Source organism: Triturus cristatus, chromosome 11, assembly GCF_964204655.1.
Source record: "Triturus cristatus chromosome 11, aTriCri1.1, whole genome shotgun sequence".
In the NCBI taxonomy this organism is placed as follows: domain Eukaryota; kingdom Metazoa; phylum Chordata; class Amphibia; order Caudata; family Salamandridae; genus Triturus; species Triturus cristatus.
In genome coordinates, this window is record NC_140594.1 from 411,041,148 (window position 1) to 411,064,827 (window position 23,680).

Sequence of the window (23,680 nt, forward strand, 5' to 3'; positions counted from 1 at the left end):
GGATGAGGGGACTAGGTTGGTGAACCTGAGCTGAGGTGGCACCCGTTTCCCGCTTCCGAATCGGACCTCGGACACCGGAGTGAGCACCGACTGAAGTGTGCGGCCTTCCCCTCGCCGGACCCCGGATTTGCGCAGTGGGGTGATCCAGGGACAAAGTGAACAACAGCAGCAGGCAGGGCCTGGCGACTCGCGTGCCCCGCACTTTCACTTTCGCACCACCTTGTTGTCTCTGCAAGGTTGGGTCGCGGAGCCCTTGGTGTTGGTGTGGTGTGGCCTTGCTGGGAGACCCTGCCTGCCTGCCGGCTGTGTCCACCCCGCTGCCCGAGGGGGCCCCCCCCGGAGCCTGTGTCTGCTTTCCTGCCCTACACGGCGTGGCTGGTGCGACTGGGAGACTGGCGGCCATGGCCACGAAACAAGATGGAGACCGGGTAAAGACCAAATCGACCCGGCGCGGTGCCGTCCATCAGGCCAACAGTATGGACCGCTATACCCTCCAGAAGGGATCGCCCGATGGACCGCGCAAGCCCCCTGAGAGTCCTCCTGATACCCCAGACCTGCCCGCAGATTTGACTCTGCGAGATGTTATGGGCGCCATTGCAGAGATGAAGGCCTCGGTGGGCCAGCGGTTTGATACACTGGCGCAGAAGATTGACTCGGTCCTTGTGGATGTTGGCCTGGTGAGGGCCGATCTTTCCAAAACCAATGACAGAGTAGATTCTTTGGCCCACACCGCATCGGGCCTAACGACAGATGTGGCGGCCTTGCAAACGGAGGTGCGCCGGCTTAGTCGGGCGACGGCGCTAATGGATCGGCGCCTGGAGGACTCCGAGAGTCGGGCACGGAGGAACAACATCCGCATTATCGGGGTGCCCGAGGGACGCGAGGAGGCGGCGGATCTTTTTGTGGAGGACCTGATTGCTACCCATCTCCAGCCACGGGGGCTGAGCAAGTTCTTCGCTGTGGAGAGGGCTCACAGGGTTCCCGGGGGTCGGCCTAATGTCGGAGCCCCTCCGAGACATCTCATCGCCCGGATTTTCAATTTTCGGGATAGAGACGCTATCCTGCAAACCTCCAGACTGCATGGACCGGTCAAGCTAGACAATATGGAGGTTAATTTCGATCCTGATTTCACTCCAGCGGTCCAGAAGCAGAGACTGAGCTTCCTAGGTGTCAAACGCCGTCTTCGGGACCTAAACCTCAAGTATGCCATGCTTTTCCCGGCCAAGTTGCGTGTGGAGGTGGATGGTCGCACGCATTTCTTTGATCGTCCCGAGGCGGCCGGGGACTGGCTGGATACTCTGCCCGGGGATCGTGATCGGGGGGGCGGCGGGGGGTGACGGCACGCTGGATCAGGACTGAGGGTCTCATAATGGGCCTCACTCTGGACGAAAATGATGCCACTTTTAATTCTGCGTCAGTTTTTTGTAAGTTCCCCTCCTATGGAGGTTGTGTTGGGTCTCTTGGGGGTTCTCCCTCCTCCTCTAGGGGGCTTAGTTAGTCTAACTATATATGGGGCGACAGGCACACTGCACGTTGGGGGGGCTGTTTGGGCTCATGCAGGGGTGCAGGGAGGGGGGAGTTCTGTTGGGGTGGGTGGGTTGGGATGGGGTGTTGTTCGTTCTTACCACAAGGCAAACGTATTATTGTGTTGGTTTTAAGGTGCTCTCCGGGGTACGAATGATGGCTCTTGTATATGATGGGGGTAGGGAACTAACTTTGTTATCCTGGAATGTGAATGGACTGGGGGACAGGATCAAACGGGGTGTGGTCCTGCAATTTTTGAAGCGACTCTCGCCTGATGTAGTCTTCCTGCAGGAGACGCACCTCATTGGTAACTCCTTCTGCGCCATGAATCGGCGTGGATATCGCCTAGTGGCTCACTCGGGCTTTACGTCCGGCTCACGGGGTGTGGGCATCATGGTGAAGAACTCGCTCCCGTTGGAGATTGATGAGGTGCTCCACGATGATAGGGGACGCTATACGGTCTTGGTGGGAAGACTGGAGGGCAAAGTGGTTGTCTTTGTGTCAATATACATCCCACCGGGGCTGCAGTCGACAACCTTTGCGGACCTTGGGCGCCTTCTCCTTGGCCTTCCGGGGGGGCTTTTGGTTGTGGGGGGGGGATTTCAATGCGGTGGTATCTGGATCTTTGGATCGTCACCCCCCTAGGGACCTCCCCCGGGCACAGGCGTGGCTACCCGGCCTCTTAGATACATTTGGATTAGTGGACTGCTGGCGTTTAAAACACCCCGCGCAGTTACAGTATACTTTCCACTCGGGAGCCCATGGTAGCCTCTCACGACTAGACTATGTCCTTGTCCCGGCGGCCTATGTTGAAAGGGTGGGAGAGGTACGCCATTTGCCACGGGGTATTTCGGACCACTCCCCGCTCCTACTGCACTTTAATGTCTTTCCGAGGGGTGAGGGTAGGGTGGTCCCAATCAATCCTTGGTACCTGCGCGACCCCTCCATTCGCGCTGCATTGATTAAATCCCTTCAGCGATATTTTGATGAGAATGTGGGGTCTGTGCCTTCGGCCATACCGCTATGGGAGGCCTTCAAGACAGTACTCCGAGGAGAGGCCCTATCCCTCATTTCCCATGCCCGGAGGCGCGAGCGGGAGGAGGTGACCCGGATGGAGGCTGAAATAGCCGAGTTGGAGGGGAATCTAGAAGGTGGGGTGACGGATGCTGCATTACATGTCCTCCAACTCAAGCAGGCGGCCTACAGGGCCCTCGTCACGGAGGCGGCCAGGGGCCTCAGTAGAGAGCAACAGGGGCGTTTGTATGATGTGGGTGATAAGGCTGGTAAGCTTATAGCGTGGTTGGACAAAAAAAAAAAGAGCGAATCGTGTGGTCCCGCAGATTGAGAAAACGGATGGTGTGTGTGTGACCGAGCCAGAAGAAATTGTCTCCTGCTTTGCGGATTATTTCCATGGGGTGTATTCCCCGGTGTCTTCCTGCTCGGAAGAGGATTCCCTCGCCCTGCTCAGTGATATCGCGCTGCCCTACCTTTCTGGGGAGGACAGGGTGTCGTTGGACGCCGCTCCCACCTCCGACGAGATCGCCCTCGCCATACGCTCGGTCGCTTCCGGCAAGGCCATGGTTCCGAATGGTCTCCCTATCGAGTTGTACAAGTTACGACCGGATACGCTGGCACCCCACCTCCGGGCTATGTTCCTGGCGGCACACTCGGTGGGCTCCCTCCCGCCGGACCAGCGTCTGGCTACAATCGTGGTCATCCACAAGGAGGGGAGACCTCGGAACCGGGTTACATCCTATCGGCCCATCTCGCTGCTGAATGCGGAGCCCAAGATTCTCGCTAAGGTACTGGCCAATCGGCTGGTCGGCGTAGTGGGCGATTTGGTTCATCAGGACCAGTATGGCTTTATTCCTCATCGCAACACGGCCCTTAATCTGCGGCGTTTGCACGGTGTGCTCGCACGTGCCCCGTTTATACGGGAGCCGGCCATTTTGGCGTCCTTAGACGCCACCATGGCGTTTGACACGCTTGAATGGCCATATATCTGGGCGATGCTTGCGAAGTTTGGATTTGGCCCAGGGTTCATCAGTTGGGTCAAATTGCTGTATTCGGGCCCATTGGCGCAGGTGGTGGTGAACGTAAGAGTATCGGCTCCGTTTGAGCTGGGCCGAGGCACTCGACAGGGCTGCCCCTTATCGCCGCTCCTTTTTGCACTTGCCTTGGAGCCCCTGGCGGAGTGGCTGCGGTGGGAGCCTTCCATCCGTGGTCTCCGCTGGTCCCCCGAGTATGAGGACCGTGTATCCTTATACGCTGATGACATCCTCTTGTACCTAGCTTCCCCACGTAAATCACTCATAGTACTAGTTGATGTTCTGCATTCATTCGGTCGTAACTCCGGTCTGGTCATCAACTGGGCTAAATCGTGTGTGTACGTTCTCTCTGGGGAGGCTCCTATCCTCCCGCGGGGCTGTCCGATCCAGGTCGCCCCGCAGGGATTTAGGTACCTGGGTGATTTCATTACTCTGGACCCGGAGGCTCGGTATGATCGGAACTTGCTTCCCCCCCTCCAGCGTCTGAAAGAGGATGTCGCGCGCTGGCGGCGTTTGCCGCTTTCGCCGCTCGGCCGGGCGGCATTGTTTAAAATGATGTCGTTGCCGCGTTTCCTATACGCGTTACAGAACACGATGGACCTTGTCCCGGCGCGCTACTTCCGAGAAGTGGAGAGTTTGCAGCGTCGCCTGTTCTGGGACGGGAGGCCACGTATTGCCCTGTCTAAGCTGACGCTCCCCTGGTATGATGGGGGGATTGCCCTCCCGGATATTAAACGGTATTATTGGGCCTCCCAGCTAGCCGCAATTAATCAGGGCCTATATGGGCCAGCCTTAAACCCTGCGTTTGAAATGGATAGGATGCTACTTCCAGGTGGTGACTATAATCGAGCGCTCTACTCTAGCGCGCCAGACGCTCGCCTGACGGGCCCCACGCGTGTCATGGTGCAAGTGTGGCACACGGCTAATGCTGCAATGGGGTGGAAGGACCGTTTGACCCGGGCGTCACCACTATACGCATCTGAGCGGTTGGGCTCCTTGTGGACCTCGAAGGGCTTTGAGAAATGGGATTTAATAGGCATCAGCAGAGTGGGGGATCTCTGGACGAGGGGAGGATTTAAAACGTTCGAGATGCTGCAGACGGAATTTCAGTTGCAGGGCAGCGAGTACTTTCGGTACTTGCAGGTCCGGCATGCGCTGGGCTCCGTCTTTCCGGACGTCGCCTCCATCCCGGAGTGCTCCCCCCTGGAGGATAGAGTGCTGGACGGACACGTCCCTGACAGCACGATCTCACTGATCTATAAAAAACTAATCAACGATCGCTCAGACTTGCTGACTGCCCTTCGTGAGGCTTGGGTAGCCGATGGGCTGGAGCTGGACGACGAGGACTGGATCTCCGCGGTGGCCTCCCCGAAAGAGGTGGCCATACCGGCTCGCCTTAGTTTCGTCCAGCTCAAGATACTCCACAGGGTCTATATGACGGGGCCAAAGCTCCTGCGTATGGGCTATGCTGAGGACGGTTTGTGTAAGCGTGGGTGTGGTGCGCTGGGGACCTTTTTGCATATCCTTTGGGAGTGCCCGCAGGTGGAGGGATTCTGGCGAGGTGTGCATGAGGTGCTGCGAGTGGTCACGCATGTGGCGCTGTTGCCCGAAGCGAGGAGATGCCTGTTGAATGTGTGGGAGCCTACCGACTACTCGGTGCCGCAGACGTGGTGGGTGACTCTGGGATATATGGTTGCCAAGCGTGATATTGCCCAGCTGTGGGGATCCCAGAACACCCCGACAGTCTCGGCCTGGAAGGAGCATATGGACTGGTGCATGTTTCGGGAAAAGGTGGTGTATGTGGCGAGAGGTAAGCCTGCGACATGGGTGAAAGTGTGGGGCCCCTGGAACGCCTACCGCGGGGGAATCTGTGCTCCACCCCTACTGCCTGATCCATCGCCGGCCCCGTCCCCTTAGCCAACTCATCCCCCCGGTACCTGGGCATCGGGTGCCCCCAATCCTAGTTCTGATCTCTCCCCCCCCCTCTTGAGACTCCTATAGATGGCTAGATTCCCCCTCTAGGGGAGCACGTGTTGCTATTTCGATTGAGGATTGCCTTGTGGGTTTGTTTGTGTTTGCTGTGCTTTAAATTTAAAATGGAACCGTAGGATGGGGTCTGCATAATGTGACACGCAACGATGTTATCTCCTGTAAATGCTCGGCAGCGGCACCATGTGTTTTACAAATGTATACCGTATGCTCCTTATATTGCTAGCGGCCGGCCGGAAGGTTGTAGGCCCATACTTGTACAATTTTTTTGAGTCCTGTAATAAACGGTTCCAAAAAAAAAAAAAAAGCACTCACGTGGAATAAGAAAAATGTGCCACGGGTTGAGGAAGGGACAAGAAGAATCATTAGAGAGCTCAGAAAAACGAAATGACATCTAGTGGAATCCACAATGCTAATAGATTAAATGCTTTTTGGGAAAAACAAACCAAGCTTCTCTCCCAGTGAAAGGAAACCTACCATTTATATGGATCGTCAAAACAACAAACGTGAGCAAAATTAAACTTCGATAAAGTTAAAAGAAACACACAAAAAATCTCAATAACTATTTAACTTTGTGTAGCCTGGATGTGATCTGCTATACGTTAGTAAACACTCATCACCAGAGATAGACGCATTAATTTCTATAAAAATGGCAGCAAGAGTGGTGATATGTTTGGCGCTCTAACAGTATTTATAATATTGTTTTTACAAATATTGCCCAGCTGAGCTTATTATCAAGCAAGAACTCTTCACTCTTGTGGGACTTAAGGCCAGAAAACCATAGATTACAGACTTTAAGCACAACACATAATTTACTTACCTCATCAGTCGCCTCCAATTTTGGATCAAACTGACAGAAAATTTGCTCCAGTTCCTTACGGATCACGTTTGCTAGGACATTCAGACGGCCCCTGCAAGAGTGAAGTTAAAACATTGACTGTTAAGTTGTCCACTCATTTCCCTGATGGGCAAACTGCTTTTGAACAATCATGTAGCACAAGTAACACCCACTCCCTCCTGCCACGTATGCTATCCAAGGTTAGCAAATTACTTTGCTAGATGCCATCAGGACTCAAAACCAGGCCATACCCCCAACACACATCCGCAGACGCACACTTCAATTTGAAATTAACTAGGTCACATTACCCAACTGGTCTTTGGAACCACCCCGCTTTAACATCTAGCAAATAGCTAAAATTATTCTATGGTTTCTAAGTGATGAGGAGTGCAAATTGCAAAAGAAAATTAATATGAATGTATACAAAAAACTTTGGAAGGCGCACCAGCCTAGTCCAACATTTCTATACAAAACACTGAACAATTCAGCAAAAGAAATAACATACATTTTACAATCAAGCCCGCCAGGCAACCAGAAAATAAAGCATGGCTTTCCTGCAGGAAGCTGGCTCTTTATATAGTGGGCCAAAACGAGGTACACTGTGTAAAGAGTCCAGGCAATCCCCAATTGGTTTACAGAAGCAAAAATGAAAACCCAAATGCTCTCTTTTGTGGTAGTGTTAGTGAGCAGTTATGCTTATCAGAGGATAGTGCTAAACATTTGTTGTACTCACAGAGACAATAAATGAGACTCAAAAATAAATCCAAGATCAATTTGGAAAAAAAAGTTATATTCTTATATAAATTTTAATACCAAGAACTTACTTATCATACAAGTACTTTGTTAAATTTGCAGGTAAGTAAAACAGTTTCTTAAATGCGCCTTTACGCACAATGCTTTCTTATGGGAGAAAAGGCATAGATAGCATACAGGTAATTACGGTCAGTTTCCGAGGGTCTTCTTTGGGTCTTAAAGCAGCAGGGGACCAAGGACCAAAGTACCACCAGCAATTACTTGTTACCTGCCCAGGAAAATCCGGGTGCAGAGGTGCTGGTCCGATTGGTAGCTGTGCGCGCAACGCAGTAAGGAAAATGGGGTCCACCTGGAAATTGGCTCCAGAGGGGGACTTGTAGACAAGCTCAGAAGCTCCCAACAGGGGGCTTGGGTCACAAGAGCCTTGGGGACCAGGTGGCACAGCTGGTTCGTCGGTACCCGGGCTGGGGTGTTCGGGTGCAGAGTAGAAACGGCAACTGGACTCTGTGCGTCCTAGAGCCTTGCGGTAGTCCGTGTCGCCGGTTGAGGGTGCAGAATCAGGACAACTGGGCCACTCTGGACATGTGCTGACGTCCCTGGTCAGCTGCTTAATCCGGAGTCGCTGGGAGTTCAGATTACTCTCTCGGTCTTGGCTTGCTGCAACGGGTCCGGTACCACAGGTACTGGTCCTGTGCGGTTCCAGTTTGTCCTGGTGTCCTCTAACTTGGGGAGAGGGCGGAATCTGACCTTCATGAGCACAAGGTCCTCCTCCTGGGGGGTTGCTGCGTCAGGCTGGCTGGGGAGCAGCAACTCTGTAGACCGGACTTTGCGTTTCGGTGCCTCTGGACTGCAAGGGAGTAGCTCTTTACTCCAAGGGAAATTTGCTGGCAACTTCAAAAGTGTTGGCAGCCCACCGGGTTCTTGGCAGGAGTTCAACTGCAGGACGAGTTGATAGGTCGCGATTGTCAAGACTTAGTGGGGCAGGCAGTGTTTGGTGCCAAAAGTCCACAGCAGCCTTCAGTTCTCGCTCTCTTGCGGCTCTTGGTGCTCTCTTCTTCTTGACCGGTCGGTTCTAAGTTCCTGGTGTCAGGGGTGCCACCTAAATACTCAATTTAGGAGCGTTAAGTTGAGTGACAGGTAGTAGCCAATGTGCTACTTACTTTTAGGGTGTCTACACCCTCTATATGACTACTTCCTGTGGAAAGTGGGCAGAATCCTGACCCAGAAAGCCTTATATCCACCAAAACTAAGATGGAGGAATTCTTAAAGTTGTCCACATAGGGTAGCCCACCTTAGGGGAGGCAATAGCCTGAGAGGGGGACACGCCTCCTGACTAGCTAATTTGCCCACCTGTCCTGATGCCAAATAGGCCCAGGGAAGGGATTGGCATTTCCCCTGTCTGAGGAAGCCTTGGGTTGCATATCAAAAGCAGCAGAGGCCTTTGAAGCCTCCTGGCTTGATATGCTGATCCCTTAGCCATTCAGCAGGAAGGAGGTGACAACAACTCCAGCCGGAGCAGTCATGGTTTCTGCCGTCGGAGAGAAAAGGCTCTCACCTGCAGGGGGCCAGAACCCGGTCTGTGGTGGCAGGCTGTTCTACACCAGTCAGTCAGCTCACTTGTAGTCAGTAGGTTTACAGAGGGCACCTCTAAAGTGCTCTCTGGGTGCTTGTATTAATAAATCCACCACTGGAGTCAGTGTCGGCTTATTAATGCGAGATGTTTGATACCCAACATATCCAGTTTCAGTGAAGCCATCATGTAGCTAGGGAGCTCGTTTTCACCACTGTCCCAGCATGTGTACTTAAAATGGCTTCCCTGTTCACCTGCAATATGTAAGAATCAACTTCGAGATCACAGGGGCATATCTGCTCATGCAAATATGTCCACTAATGTAGTAATGTGCACCCTTCCTTAGGGCTATAAGGCCTGCTGTAGGGGTGGCTTACCTATACTGCATGCATTGTCTATACGCATGGCATACTGGAGACCTTTTGAATTAAACATCTGGATAGTGTGGTTCCCAAAGTGTTAAATGACAAACTAGAAATGGCAGGTTTTATATAACCCATGGTGTATTTATTGTTACTTGCAGTCACAATGTGTAAAAGTATGTCCCCAATATGGATTGTGTGAACTGTGTATAAACTGGTCATACTCACTGAGCAACATGTGGCACTTCGGTACAAGACTGAACTGCTGTAATGTTGTTGATGCACTATTATACAATAATGAACTAGCTTGTAATTCAATTATTCCATTTTGTGTCTTTCCTCACTTTTTCCGATCTATTTTCTCACACATTTCCGTTTGTACCACATTTATTAATGGTTATCGTTTGGGAGTTTTCCAGTTGAAGAGCATCTAAAGGTGGACATGTGAAGTCAAATTTCAAACAATTTTTACACTCAGTTTGTATTCGTGGTAAGCTTCTAAGTATAGCGTTAAAATTATGTTGTGTTCCACATAGTCTGCTTTTTCTTAAAGCATTTCACCTTCAAGCATTGCTGCTTGAAACGGCATTGGGGAGACGGACGCGAGTGGGTGGTAGTATTTTCTTGAAGTCTATGAAACTGGTGATCACGTGATGTGCAAACTCTTAAGAATGCACAAACTCTGGCGTACACGATCGTCTGCGTTAGTATAGTGGACACTGTGGCAAGGAGGACTCACTGAGGCGAAGGTAACGCCGTTTTAGAGTTTTGTAGCAGGTCTTTAAAGCTTATAGATAACAGGACGCGCATAGTTTCATTTCCTTCTCCCACAGAAATTCAATTTAGATACTAGAGGTGGTGTGAGATTTTCGTACGGTGGATGTACGTTTTTGGATTCCACATGTGTGTACTTGTGTGAACCACACGCTTTAGTTCAACAAACATTCAGTACACAGGGGGCATTCTAACGATAACTACACTAATTTTGTCCACAGTTTTACTGCGTTTTGAAAGTCTTTTTTCGTGACTAAGTAAGAGCTTTTGGTGCATGCTGGTTTCTGTAGTATAACAGAAGATTAGGAGTATACATAGTTTTTGGTTTAACAGAGCACAGTTTGAGGGTTTGTCTTTCTCTATTTTTGGGTTTTTGGTCTTTAAGTCAGAACGGCAAGACATGTATGAAATATGTTTTTCAATACCCTCGAGCACCACATAGTGACGTGGACATGCACAGGTGGTTTCGTCTAAAGACTATGGTACCCACACATTATTCCACTTTGTTTCAGAAATTAGTAATTTTCAAAATCTTTAGTAAACTGTCATTATTGTATTTACAGTTGCCCTTAAAGAAGTGTGACTTCACCGAGAATGCTTTTAGAATCGCAAACAAGTCATGTTCTACTTTGCATAATTGTGTTAATATATTTTGCAGGAACAGAGTGATGTAACATTGTGGGAAGTTCATGTATGTACAAACAACCAATACATGAGACAGTAAAGAATAAAAAAAAGAATACTGGTTAAATGTTTAATGTATTCTAACCGATTGAATTTTTTTTTAGATAATAAACATGTTGAAATCCTAATGGAGCCCATGGGCCATCATAGTTGTGCACCTTGTTTCTAGTACACCGAGCGGCGCACTATAGTGGTAGACACTAGAGATGACCCATGCTCTGTCTTCACTTTTTTTTCTCTGCACCATGGCAAGCAGCCAAGGGGTGCTAAAGATTTTCCAAATTGGGGAAACAACGGTACAGTTTCAGTACAGTTTTAGGGAAAGAGATCTGGCACTGGGGACCAGGACAGCAGGAACCCTGTGCACGTCTGTCAAAATTGCATCAGATACCAGGCACAAAATAGGGGTGACCATGTCAAAAAGGGAGCACTTTCCTACATCTCCTGGGAGAGAACAGGAGGATTTGGGGAGCTGGCATATTTTCCAAGAGTTAAAACTACTTAGAGTCCTTCTTGTGGTCCTGGACCAATCAGTGGTTGCCGTGCAGAATCCATGGTGGATATTCTTATTTACCCCTGCAGTCCTCGGGCCACCAATACTGGTTAACTCCAACTAGATAACCAAGTTGTCTGTTTAGGCAGTTAGCTGTCCAGATATAGTTAAGTGGAGCAGTTAAGGCTTATTTAAGAAGGCAGTGGGGTTAAAAATATAAAGTAACCTTTACACAGTAAAGAATGCATGGTGAAGGTCTATTCAGTGGTAGAACTTCAAAAAACAATAGGATTTTATTTACGGGTAGATACATTAAGGCAGCAGACATGCTATTGAATCCCACAATGTATGAGAAAAGCGTCAGAACACACGAAGTATTAAGGGATCACATATCCTGCCATAAGTGTCTAGTCTTCTGGAATCTGTCTGGAGGGACAATAAGAAGAGTGGTGATCATGGGAAGAAGTGGCCTGCACCAAAAAACTGTGAGGAGTAGGATGGCGGAGGAGACAGGCAAGAACACCGGGGCAGGACAGTGTCTGTAAGAAATAGAGTGGTCCCTGTATCTGGATTAGGCCCAAGCCCCCAACAAAATGTCATATAGGGCTTGTAGGAAAGTGGCTCTGTATATACTGTTCCCAAATACGTACAGTGTGCACAGAGTCCACAGTCCCCAGAGGTTTGGCAGAGGTTAAAGTTAAATATAACCTTACTCTCTAAAGTGGTAGCTTGGTCAAGCAGTAAGGCAGTATCAGAGGACAGTGTAAAGCATTTGTTGTACACACTCAGTCAGCAAATGGTCTCACACACTCAAGAACTGAACTCTAGGCCAATAGTTTGTATGTAAAAATATATGGTTGTTTTATTTTAGAACCAACAATAGGTATCAAAATATACATTCTCAGAATGAGATGCGTTAGTTAAATACTTTGCAATAGGCAATTGACTTTTGAACGCAATAGTTACAGTTTGTTGCAATAGGCAACACAATTTCAAACACAATAATACATTGAGCTCAATGGGAATTTCAAGTTAAATGCAATTGATTACTTTTAGGATTACTTTTCTAACACCAGGACTGGATCCTAGATTCAGTCCTGGGACAGTTCCTCGAAACAGGTGAGTAAATACGATTTAGTTACGGTTGTGATTTTTAAGCAATATTTTAGTATTTTAAAAGTTGACACTTGGAAACTTTTCTCTAATAAAATCACCAATGTTATCCTACGGGAGGAAATTCACTTAGCAGGTAAGTGGCTTTATGGTTACTTTTTCTAGTTCAGTGTTGGATCCTGGATCCAGCACTAGTGTAAGCAGTTGAGAGAATGCGTTTAGGTTATACAGCCGATTTTTAACGAATATTTCTAAGTTTGCAAAATCGACACTTACAAGAAATTTCCCAGAAAAACAGTCAATGGTTTACTATGGAAGAAAACTGAGTTAGCGGTAAGTAAGGTTGTAATTACTTTTCAGGGTCAGTGCTGGGCACCAAGATCCAGCACTGGGATCTCTCCTGATAGTAGGGGAGTATTTCTGTTTTCGTTACTCGGTTGATTTTAGGTGGATATTTTAAAGTTTAGAAACTCCACACTTAGAAGAACTTTCAAGTGAAACCAGACAATGTTACCCTATGGAAGAAAAGTGAGTTATCGACTTTTGGGTAAGTACTCGACTGGCAGAGTTAAGGTTCTGGGCATAGACTCAGGGGTCTCCCAGGGTCAGGTAAGTACAGTTGTTACACCCTCAGCGGCGCAGGGGCAGCCGGGTGCAGAGTGAGTTAGGCACAATGTTATCCTATGGGAGGCAGGGGACCTGTGGTTGGTGGCTGCTGGCTAACAGGCCACGCGGCTGTGGAAGCTGGACTCCTGGTCACTAGCTCAGGGTAAATGGGGAAGTAGGTTAGAGTAGAAGTTGTACGGCCAGGGCCACTCGGGCAGCTGGGTGCTTTTGAGCCGTCGGGCGCTCAATGGATTGCAATGGAGAAGCACAAGAACGAACAAAGGCTGCAATCTCGGGGACGAAGATTCTTCAGGTGAGACCACCACTTCGAGAGGTAAGTTGGGTAGTTGGAGGATAGGTAGGTACCCAGGAGTTGGGCACAGGGGGCCGCCGGGTGCAGGGGTGCCTTTTGGTGTCGGGAGATCTTACCCTCTGTTGATCGCGATTGGGAAGGGGGGGGGGGTTCTGAGGCTGCAGGCATCGTCCGGAGCATCGAGGTGGGTCCTTGGGTGCCGGATTCTGGGTCAGTCGCCGGGGGGGGCGTCCTCAGGGTCTTTGTCCACTCCAGCACGGGCCAGGTTTGGCAGGTGCAGAGTGTGCAGGGTTTGCGGTTCCTGGCTGATGCCAGGAGTCAGTTACTTGCTTTGAGCAGTGCCACTGCTCGTGCGAGTCCCAGATGCTCAGAGTCACAAGGTAGCCAGGTCCTCCGGGGTTTGTGAGGTTGCTGGCCAGTGAGATGCCGGGATTTAGCAGGAGCAGGTTCAAGGGTCGACAGGCTGGTAGGGCTGGGGCCAAAGCAGTTGGTGTCTTCCTCTGGTTAGCAGCTGCATGGCAGGTCTTCTTGATCTTCTTTGCTGTTTCGGAATCTGGATCTATTGAAGGAAGAGGGTGCCCCTAAATACTAGATTTAGAGGTGTTACAGGTAGGTAAAGGGCAGGGATCAATGGGTCCCTGCCATGGGGTGGGTACACCCCCTATCCTGCCACTCTCCTGTGGGAGGGGGGCAGTAGCCTAGTCCTGATTGGGCAGGGCTTCCCATCTTCAAGATGGCGAGAGCCCGGAGATGTGCTTCACCTGAGGGGTGGGGTTGGCAGAGGCAGGCACACCCCCTTTCCTTCCTGGGGGTTTCCGGCCAGTCTTCCCGCCAGAGTGGGGGTCAGAACCGGTAGGGACCAGTTACTGAGTACAGCAAGTGGCCTGGAGAAGCTCACAAAGTCGGAATGCCTTTGAAGCTTCCCCTGCCCATCCTGGGGGAGGAGACCTAGCACTTCACCCAGGATGTGCATTGTTGCAGGCCCAGGAGAGCGGATGGCTCTCTACCCAGGGGTCCAGCAACATGTCTGCTGTGTGGCAGCTTACGCAGCCCCTCAGACAAGACGTGGATTGTAGGTTGGGTTTAGGGGGCATCTCCAAGATGCCCTCTGTCGTACATTGTACATTAAATCACACACAGGCGTCAGTGAGGGAATAATGTGCTGAGAAGTTTGATATCAAACTTCTCAGTCTTCAGTGCAGCCATCATGGTGCTGTGGAGTTCGTGTTGACGATCTCCCAGCACCATATACTCTTAAATGGCAGCACTGCATTTACAGTGCCCAGTACTGTAGGGGCACAGGGCTCATGCACCTGTGCCCACACCACTGGCATAGGGCACCCAGCTAGAGGGGTGGCTGATGTATGCCAGGGCAGTGTGTGTTGTGGGCATGGCACACAGGGATGTGTGCCCTGTCGACTGTTTGGTTCTGCACCCAGACACTCAACCTGCAAAGGCATTGTGTATGTGTAAGGGTACAGGGCCCCTAAGGGTGGCACAATAAGTGCTGCAGTCCTTAGGGGCCTTCTCTGGTCACAGGGCCCTGGGTACCTATGGTACCATTTACCAGGGGCTGACCTGTGGCCAGAGATGCCAATTGGGTTTAGGTTTCAGTACAGTTTTAGGGAAGGAACATAGGCCCTGGGCACCTGATTGGCAGGAGCCCAGGGCACACTCAGTCAAAGTACATCAGCAATGCAGCAAAACGTGGGGGCATACCATGCAAGAAAGATGGCACTTTCTCACAGGACTCCACTATAGGGCAGTCTCAAATTGACCCATATCAACTGCACACGTCTCCTGGTCACATATACCCAAGTTTGTGAAACCATGCAACCTGCACATCACCCTTAGACACTTTGGGAAGGCAGCAACCCAGAATGTAAGACATTATGCAGATTTTATTGTTGAAGGCCAGAAGCACCCTCCCCACTGAAGGTACAGGCAAAAAAATGACTTGTACCCCGGAATCACAACCAGCTGCAACCAACAGCCATATCCCTGTACCCAGGCTTGAGAGAGCAATAGACATGACTGAAAACACCTTTTGAGCAGAGCCTGTGCCCTTCTGTCTAATTTGTCTAGCTGAAATGTACACTAATTACCTCCTTTCCCACCCCCCACCCCCATCACATACTGTTCAACCCAAGGAAAAATCCATAAAACGGGAACCATATCCTTTCCAAGCTGTGCTAATAAGTGTGTCCCTACCAAGGAACACCAGAACACAAGGAAGAAAGTGTGATTTAATTTCTACTCCAGACTATATGCAGGATCCCGCAGAGCAGAATAGTTATCTACTCAAAGCTTTTCCATGTGTATGCAACACTTCACAGACAGAATGTCTTGAATTTTTACTTTTGACGTTCACAGTAAGCCAATTTTAACAGAGAAACTTCATAAATGAAGATCAGTCTCCCGATGCCCCGCCCCCCATTATTTTTGAGGGGGCAATACACAAAATTAAAAAATATTACAAAGGCAGAATCGCGAAGAATTAAAAGGAATACTGCACCCACAATTTCACCTGCCCCACAATGCCGTTGTAGTGGACTTAAAAAAAAAAAAAAAGGAAAACTATAATATATATATATATATATATATATATATATATATATATATATATATATACACACACACACACACACATATATACACACACATATATACAATTTATTTTTTAGAAACTAGCGGGATCTGTATGTAGGCTAATAGCCATCCTGTTGCTCCTATCTGGGAAGAGCGCAAGTTATTCAGGAATCACATGGTGAAGAATCAAGATCAGATATAAGAAGTTACTACTAGTAGCTCTTCAGGGGTATTTCCACTGAAATCATAAGCATTCATTTGGCCTGTCCACACAAGGGATCCTGGAGGTTTAGTAGAAAATATTTGTCAAATAAAAATATATTTGTGAAAGCCAATCTGAATAAGACGTTGACAAAATGTAATTTGCGTTTCTCCTAAGAGAAATCAGTCATAATTAAAAAGAAATATCACTAAATCAACAAAACTAACCAGGAAAGCTTTCACAAACCTTTTTAAAATGGAAAAACGAAAACAACTAAATCAATGTACCTAGATAGGCTGTGGCCCTTAGAGGCTGGAAAACTGGCACTGCTCCTTTACGGGAGCGCCTTACACCAGCATTCCATCATGACCCGTTAGTAGCAGCTGCTTCAGTTCTTCTTTGCAGACACTTAGAATCATACCCAATATGCAAACAGATTTCTTATTTCTTCCAACAAGTGGAAGGGCCACTTCTTGTTTAAATGGAGAGTGGCCTGAAGGAGAAAGAAGACTAAACTACCCAACCTTTTCTTCTCCTCAAGGAGTTGTGATGATCAAAAAAATTAATGAAGCTGCAAGCCCATTCTTTAAAAGAGCGGCTGGAAAAAAGAGAAACTATCATGCTCCATCCAAAAAGATTTGTCAGAGATGCTCTTTCCACAAAAGCATCAGCCCTCGAGTCAGACTCCAGAAAATAGTACCTCATGAAGTTGTCCATTGAGGATTTTTTTTAAATAATGCAGTGGTTGCAGCTGTACTTCTCAGAGCAAGCTTTGTTTCTATCCATAGATAAAACATGCAGGAATATGTATATAATAAATAATTCACAAACAAGTGCTGTGTCCGCTTAAGTTCTCCTTTTGTCAAGATATGTATACAAGTACGTTGGATTTCTATAGTGCAAACCTAGGCAGTGGAGCGATGTGGAAGGTCCAAGGCAAATACACATTCAACATGTGATAAAAGAGGGAAGAGGTTAGTCTTTCGCTCCTTACTGAATTGGAAGAGGGTTTGTCAGTCATGATGGATAGAGGCATATAGTTGCAGACCTTAGATGCATATATGAAGGCCTACTGTAGGAGAGTGGCATCGACTGCATAGTTGCCCCCAACTTTTTGCTGATGTTTTGACTGTTTGACTCTAGTCAGGCTGTGGCCCCAGCCTATCTGCAGGACCCCAGCCTATCTGCTTCCTTTCTAAACTGATGTGAGTACTTTAGCTACATACCAATTGGATACAGAGGACACCCTGTGAGCCCTTGTAGATGGTACCCTAGGTAACCAGGGTATGGGTCCCTGAGAGGCCTACCAGGGGCTGCAGTACTTATTGTGCCACCCCTGGGACAGCCATACAAACTGACACCACCAGGCCACTACTGTAGTCTGGGTAAGGTGGTGCTTGCACCCCTTACAGGGATATAGGTATCCTGTACCCCACCTAAATACAACACATATATCCTCATAGGTCACCCCTAAGGCAGGCCTTGCTAATCCTACAAGGCAGGGTGCTGAGATGTGTGAGGGGGAACCCCTACCTGAGTAGGGCCCCTCTACAACCTTCATTAAACTATTGTGAGGTTGTTTGTAGTGCAGCCATACCATATACTCATATATGTCATGTTTGGTGTCAAACATCGTGGAATCATACCCCCAATGCAGCCATGGGAGTGAGGGCATGATTCCCCCCCTGCTAGAGGGGTGATATGGTAAAAGCGGCAGATTTTAGACACCAATTTAAAAGAACACAAGTAGTACAAAATGGATGCTACCCTTTGGGTCCCCAGATCAAGATAAAGAATCTTTCAATGGCGAGAGCCACATCGGCCCTTTTGGGGTTTGCAAATAGGTTGGGGGCAAGGCTCATGGAGGCCCTTTTAAAAATATATAACGCTAAGTGTATCTCGATAGCTACATCTGGTTCGTCATTATGGGGGTGTTACCCAGGAAACTTTACAACGAGTGGAAAATAAGTTTAAGACATCTTCTCTCTGTTCCCAGTCTACTCCTACCTTCTCGATCCACGGAGAAGTGGGTTTAGACTATGTAACAGATAAGCTTAGATTGGCACCCTTATTATGCTGGCTGAAGACATGGTTAAACAATGAATTATCCCTTAACCATGCCATCCTGCACGATGTTATGTCTCTCGATCACATGAATAAAATCCCGTGGTTGGAGTACGTGAGACACACTTTGGCCCAGTTAGGACGCCCCAATCTATTTAATTTACTGTCTTCTATTAGGAAGGAGGATATCAACTGGATTAAAATACATTTTATGGGAAAGGAGAGACTGGCTCGTGAAGAACGCGAACTGACAAAAACAACAGTCAGATCGCACTATATGTTATCTTCCCCGTCCCTAGAGCCTTATCTTACTCTTGTAACAAAGCCCTTCCACAGATATTTGTTAATTAAATTCAGATTTAATTTAATCCCATATACCCTAGGCTGCTATCAGTCTTGGAGCAAACCAGAAAGGGGCACGCCATGTAAATGTGATGATTTCTCCATCCAGGACACTATGCATTTTATGATGTTTTGCAGTTTTTATAGGGTGGCCAGGAACAAATATCTGTTACCCATTTTAAAAGAAGCTGGATTTGTCCAAGTTAGGCCAGCCCTAGTTTATCTGCAGTCTCTTGGCAGTATTCCCACTATATTTTCTGTGGCTAGTTTTTTGGTAGCAGCTTATAGAATTAAGAAAAGGGCTCTGCCCACTATGGAAATGGTATGAACTGGGAAAATTGTGAAGTGTGATCATATAATTCTGTTTTGTCTTGCACTCCCCATTTGTATCTTTGTATTTGTATCCTTGTATTGATGATTGTGCCTCGACGTGTTAAATCAGGAGCTATGTATTTTTTAAATTGTATATATTGCTGTTTTATGGCTTTTAGGATTTAAAAAAAAAAATTTGAATAAAGTGTATTTTGACTGACTGACTGGATGCTACCCGTCACTCACACGATTCTGGCTGCCTGTTGCAGGGCAGAACTCCAGCCACGGCAGCTGGACAATAGGGATCTTGTTGCAGGGAGGTGTCCCCACCTCCCCAGACAGACTATGTGGATTGGAACTGGGTGGGTGCACCTTAGGATGTCTTTCAAACTTGCACGTATGCTTCTCCGGTGCCTACTTCTGCATACACCGGTTCAGGGGCATCCTGTCCCCTGCCCCGGCGGGAAATGCACAAAGGGGAGAGGGTGTAGCCACCCTTTCCCGCCTGAACTCCCATTGGTGGGCTCTGATTCAGACACTCCCCTAATCCCTGGATAAAGGTGGGTGCAGGGTCCCCAGAGCCTCAGATTACTCTTGGACGAGAACTTTGCTTCAAAGACTTGAAACTTCAACGAGCTGCCGCTCAGCTGAACGAAGAAATCTCCCTTGGGGTAAAGGAGTTGCCCCCCTGCTTGGCAGGCACCTGAAACACTGCAAGTGACCTGGTTGGAACTCCGCTGCTCCTACGGACAACGAAGACTTCTGCCTACCCTGAGGTGGGTTCCCAAGCATCCCAGAGGCCAGTGAGTGTGCACAGCAAAGCTTAGCACTGTGGACCCCATGGGTGCCGAGATACCCAATACCCCAGGACACTGGCCACCTCTTGCACAGCACACGAACCAGACCAGTGGGGAAGTTGTGCTTTGGCCCATCATTGAGACAACCTCTCAGCATCACCTGTGCCAAAGGACGACGCTCCAGCCCACTCCGGCGACCCGTGGGCTCATCTTTACGCACTCCAAATTGCTGCGTCCCGCGGTCCCTTGTCTGTCGACTGGTGGGCCCTAGCAGAGGTCAATCTTCACTTCCAAGAGCTCCCCTGGTTGCTCCAGGCCTGCTCTACAGTCTCCTCGCTGGAGACCACGCTCAGACCTCGTGGGTCTGCACCATAGCGGTTTCTTGATTCTTGCGTGGGTTGCGGTTGCCAAGGCTTAGTGGATCCAATCCGGACACCAACACCACAGCGGCCCTCATCCTTCGTGGGACAGTCGCCCTCCAGCAGCTGGCCTTCCTTGAAGCCTCCTGGACCCCGTGGCTGCTGATCCAAGCTACCCGTCTTCCACCTGAAAACACCCGACATTGAAGGGCTCTTTCTCCAAAGGCCCCTGGTCACTGGCTAGTGACCCAGACTCTGTCCCCTCTGCTTTCAGGTCCTTACCTTCAAGATCTACATCTTCAATCTGCACGACATCAACGACGCTTCACTCCAGCAGCAGTTCATGTTTTTCCATTGAAAACGAGACATCAACACAACACCGAAACCGACCTATGCACCCGGCTTCCCTGGGGCAGGTAACAGTGGTACCTCGGTACTATCGTGGGTGTGGGCCCTCCAAGAGCTTAACTCTAAACTCCTGAACTTGAACTCCTACTAGAAGTGTCCAGATTCTTGCAATTTCCAACCGCGACATTTCCCATAGGGTTTAATAGGATCCCGACTGTAGTTTAAACACTGCACAAGCTTCCCCTTCATCACTACCTTGGGTGGTTTCGTAAGGGGCCAGCGATCCTAAGTGCCCTAGGCACTGTCTGCAGAACTGTTGTGGTTCTTATACCACTTTAATATATGGTTTGGTCCCCCTCTGGGGCCCTGTGATGCCAGTGCTATTTATTGTGGTTATAAATGCTTTATTGAATTGTATCTTTACCTCCAGCCTCACAAGAGACTAGTGGGATTTGTTCTTAGAATAAATACATATATTTTGAATATAATACCTGTGTGGACTACTCTTTCATTTGGTCATTCAAGAGGTTATCCATGGTAAAACAATAAGCTTAACACTCCTTCAAGACTTAGCCTGAAGGCTGCTCTCCACAGCTACCACTAGGATAGCTTTCTTTAAAGGTTGTCTTAACCTATCACCTTAAGAGTCGAATTGGACTGGTGCAAGGTGTCCCTTATAACTAGTTGACAGCATATGCCAGGCCAACTTCTCACACCTACTGTCTGTGTTTTCCTTTTTGAACTTCTCCATCTCCAATCTATTGTACCCTGCATGTGAGAGATGGTGAAATTCTCAGTCTGGTAGGCGGGGTGGCCAATTTAACTGCTCTATAGATTATGCAAATGGTTTTGAAGATAGTGCGGCCCAGCATGGAGAGCCAGTGAAATTCCATCAGTGTAGGCATTATGTGGTTGTATTTCTTAAGATGCAGAATGAGGCATGCCGAGGGATATAAAATTCTGTCAAGGAAACCCTGGGAGCCAATTAAGCAGGGCATTGCTCCCATTCAGATGCATTTGTATGGCAACGTAACATTTTAGTGCTCTAGTGAATACGTTTACTACCTTGTGTAACGTTATTGCTGAAAGATACACTACCAAACATCAAATTACTTACCTTGAGATTATTGCCCATGCGTCAGACTGGATCCAGAAATTTCTCATAGCAGGGCATCTGCACACCGCTAGCTGGTGCCATGTGGTTCCACGTAGGCTTTGCCCTGCTCTGGAAGTGACATGAAGGAGCTGCATATAAGTGCCCTGCCTGAACGCAGTTAGTTTCTTGCTTGACTTTTGCACCACTGGACATGAAGCAGAAAACAATGGTCAGTTAAAAGTGTGCAGATACCCAACTTGGGGCTTTTGTAGTTGGTAATAAGAGACCACTCGACAGAACAGGGAAGCGTGAGAGCAGGGAGGAATCTGTGGTTAGAGAATCCACCAGAAAGAGTGTTGCAGAAGACAAGTAACTACTTTTTCTGATGGATACTTAAAACCACAGATTCCTCACCTTTAGAATAGATATCAAAGCAGTACCTACCCAAGGTGGAGGGTCTGTAAGGAAAATGCTACTTACCAGTATGCATCTGTTCTTGGCATGTAGAGCTGTAGATCTGCATACTTTTTGCATAGTTTGCACTTTGTTATTGTAGAAGTCTTTTTAGTCACGAGATAGGTGAAGCCTCCTTTGGTTAGTAGTGCGCATGGGCATCGACTCCATCCTTAGATTTTTTTGCCATGAAAGGTGATGGAGTTAGTTAGAAATAGAAAGCGGTCCATGTGTAATGTATCCAAGTAAGATAGTACTGCAACACATAGGTATACGGGGAGGCGGGTGGGCGTATGCGGATCTACATCGCTACATGCCAAGATCAGATGCATACTGGTAAGTAGCATTTTCCGTTCGAGGCATACGAGCTGTAGATCGCATACTTTTTGCATAGACTATACAGCAGTTTCCCTTTTACCAGTGGCTACCTGTATGCGTTGCAGTAGTTTGAAAAAGTGTTCTTGGTACAGCCTGGCCCACCTTAGCTTGTTGTTTTGCTTGCACGTCTACACAGTAACGTTTTGGGAAAGTTTGAGGTGTAGACCATGTTGCGGCTATGCAAATGTCATCCATGGGTATGTTTCTTAAGAATGCCATGGATGCCCCTAGTTTACATGTGTAATGTGCTCAAGGGGGAATGGATAATGCACGCTTTGCTTTTTGGTAGCATATTTGAATGCATTTAACAATCCACCTGGAAATTCCAGCTTTTGATATTGGATTGCCCTTATGTAGTGGTGAGAAAGCTACAAATAGTTTAGTTTTCCTGAATTTTTGTCCTTTCAATGTAATAAAGAATAGCTCTTTTGACTTCAAGCGTATGAAGAGCTCAATCTGCTACGGAGTCTGGTTGAGGAAAAAAGACTGGGAGCTCAACAGACTGGTTAAGGTGAAAGGCCGAAATTACTTTAGGTAAGAATTTAGGGTTTATTCGAAGAACCACTTTGTGATGTATTTGCAAAAATGGTTCTTATATGGTTAATGCCTGGAGTTCACCCACTCTTCTGAGAGATGTGATGGCCACAAGGAAAGCTACTTTCCATGTAAGGAACTATAACTCACATTTATGTAAAGGTTCAAATGGGGGACCCATGAGCCTAGTAAGGACAATGTTTAGATTCCATACTGGAGAGGGTGGAATTCTGGGAAGGATAATCCTTTTAAGGCCTTCCATGAAACCTTTGATGGGAGGTACAAGTGTTATCCGTTTTGCAAGTAAGCTTCTATAGCAGCAGGATGTAATCATATGGATGTGTATGCCAGATTCCATCTTTGTAGATGCAGGAGATAACAGATAATATTTTGAGCTGAAGCATCTAGTGGGTTGATTGTGTTGTTATTGCAGTAAACAAAGAATCTTTTCCATTTAGCCGCATAGCATGCTCTAGTGGTAGGACGTCTAGCTTCTCTAATAACGTTCATACAGTCTGGTGGGAGATTGAGGTAAACAAACTCTAAGATTTCAGGAGCCAGATCGCTAGGTTCAGTTGTGCTGGTTCTGGATGCTTTCTCTCTCCTTGGTTCTGAGTGAGAAGTTTTGGGTAAAGTTGCAACTTTTGGTGTGGGACTACTGAAAGTTCCAGTAGTGTTGCAAACCATGGTCGGCAAGCACATGTTGGCACGCCTAGGATCATTGTGAGAGACTGTTTGAGTTTGCGCACCAGTAATGAAATGAGTGGGAGAGGCGGAAAAGCGTAGGGAAATCTGCCGGACCAATTCATCCAGATCACATTGTCTTTGGACAATGTAAATGTAAATGTAAATGGGCAGATATTTATATAGTGCAAATCACCAACCGGTCTCCAAGCGGTTGCTTAGGGAACCCGTCCTGGTATTCCCCTGTGTGATAACCCAGCAGGGCATCCACAAGGTGAAAGCCAGGCATCCCGCCACGAGGGGCCATTGTGGAGATTAAGCAAGCTATTGCCCAGAGTCGCAGAGTGTGAACCCATGAATCGAGTATGCACTGGAGCGAGAATTATCGAGTCCATGGACAATTTATGGACTCAAGACCCAGCCGAGCCGGGAATTGAACCCTGGTCCCGGGCTGA

General features: G+C 48.2%; 1 protein-coding gene across 6 annotated transcripts in view; it reads right to left on the reverse strand.

Moving 5' to 3' along the window:
• OGDH (oxoglutarate dehydrogenase) overlaps nucleotides 1-23,680 on the reverse strand; it is a 587,498-nt gene that overhangs the window by 385,366 nt on the left and 178,452 nt on the right. For all 6 annotated transcript variants that reach the window (XM_085636081.1, XM_085636083.1, XM_085636078.1 and 3 more), the window contains one exon: nucleotides 6,382-6,472. In XM_085636081.1, coding sequence (XP_085492207.1) covers nucleotides 6,382-6,472 — 91 coding nt within the window. The remainder of the gene's footprint in view (nucleotides 1-6,381; nucleotides 6,473-23,680) is intronic.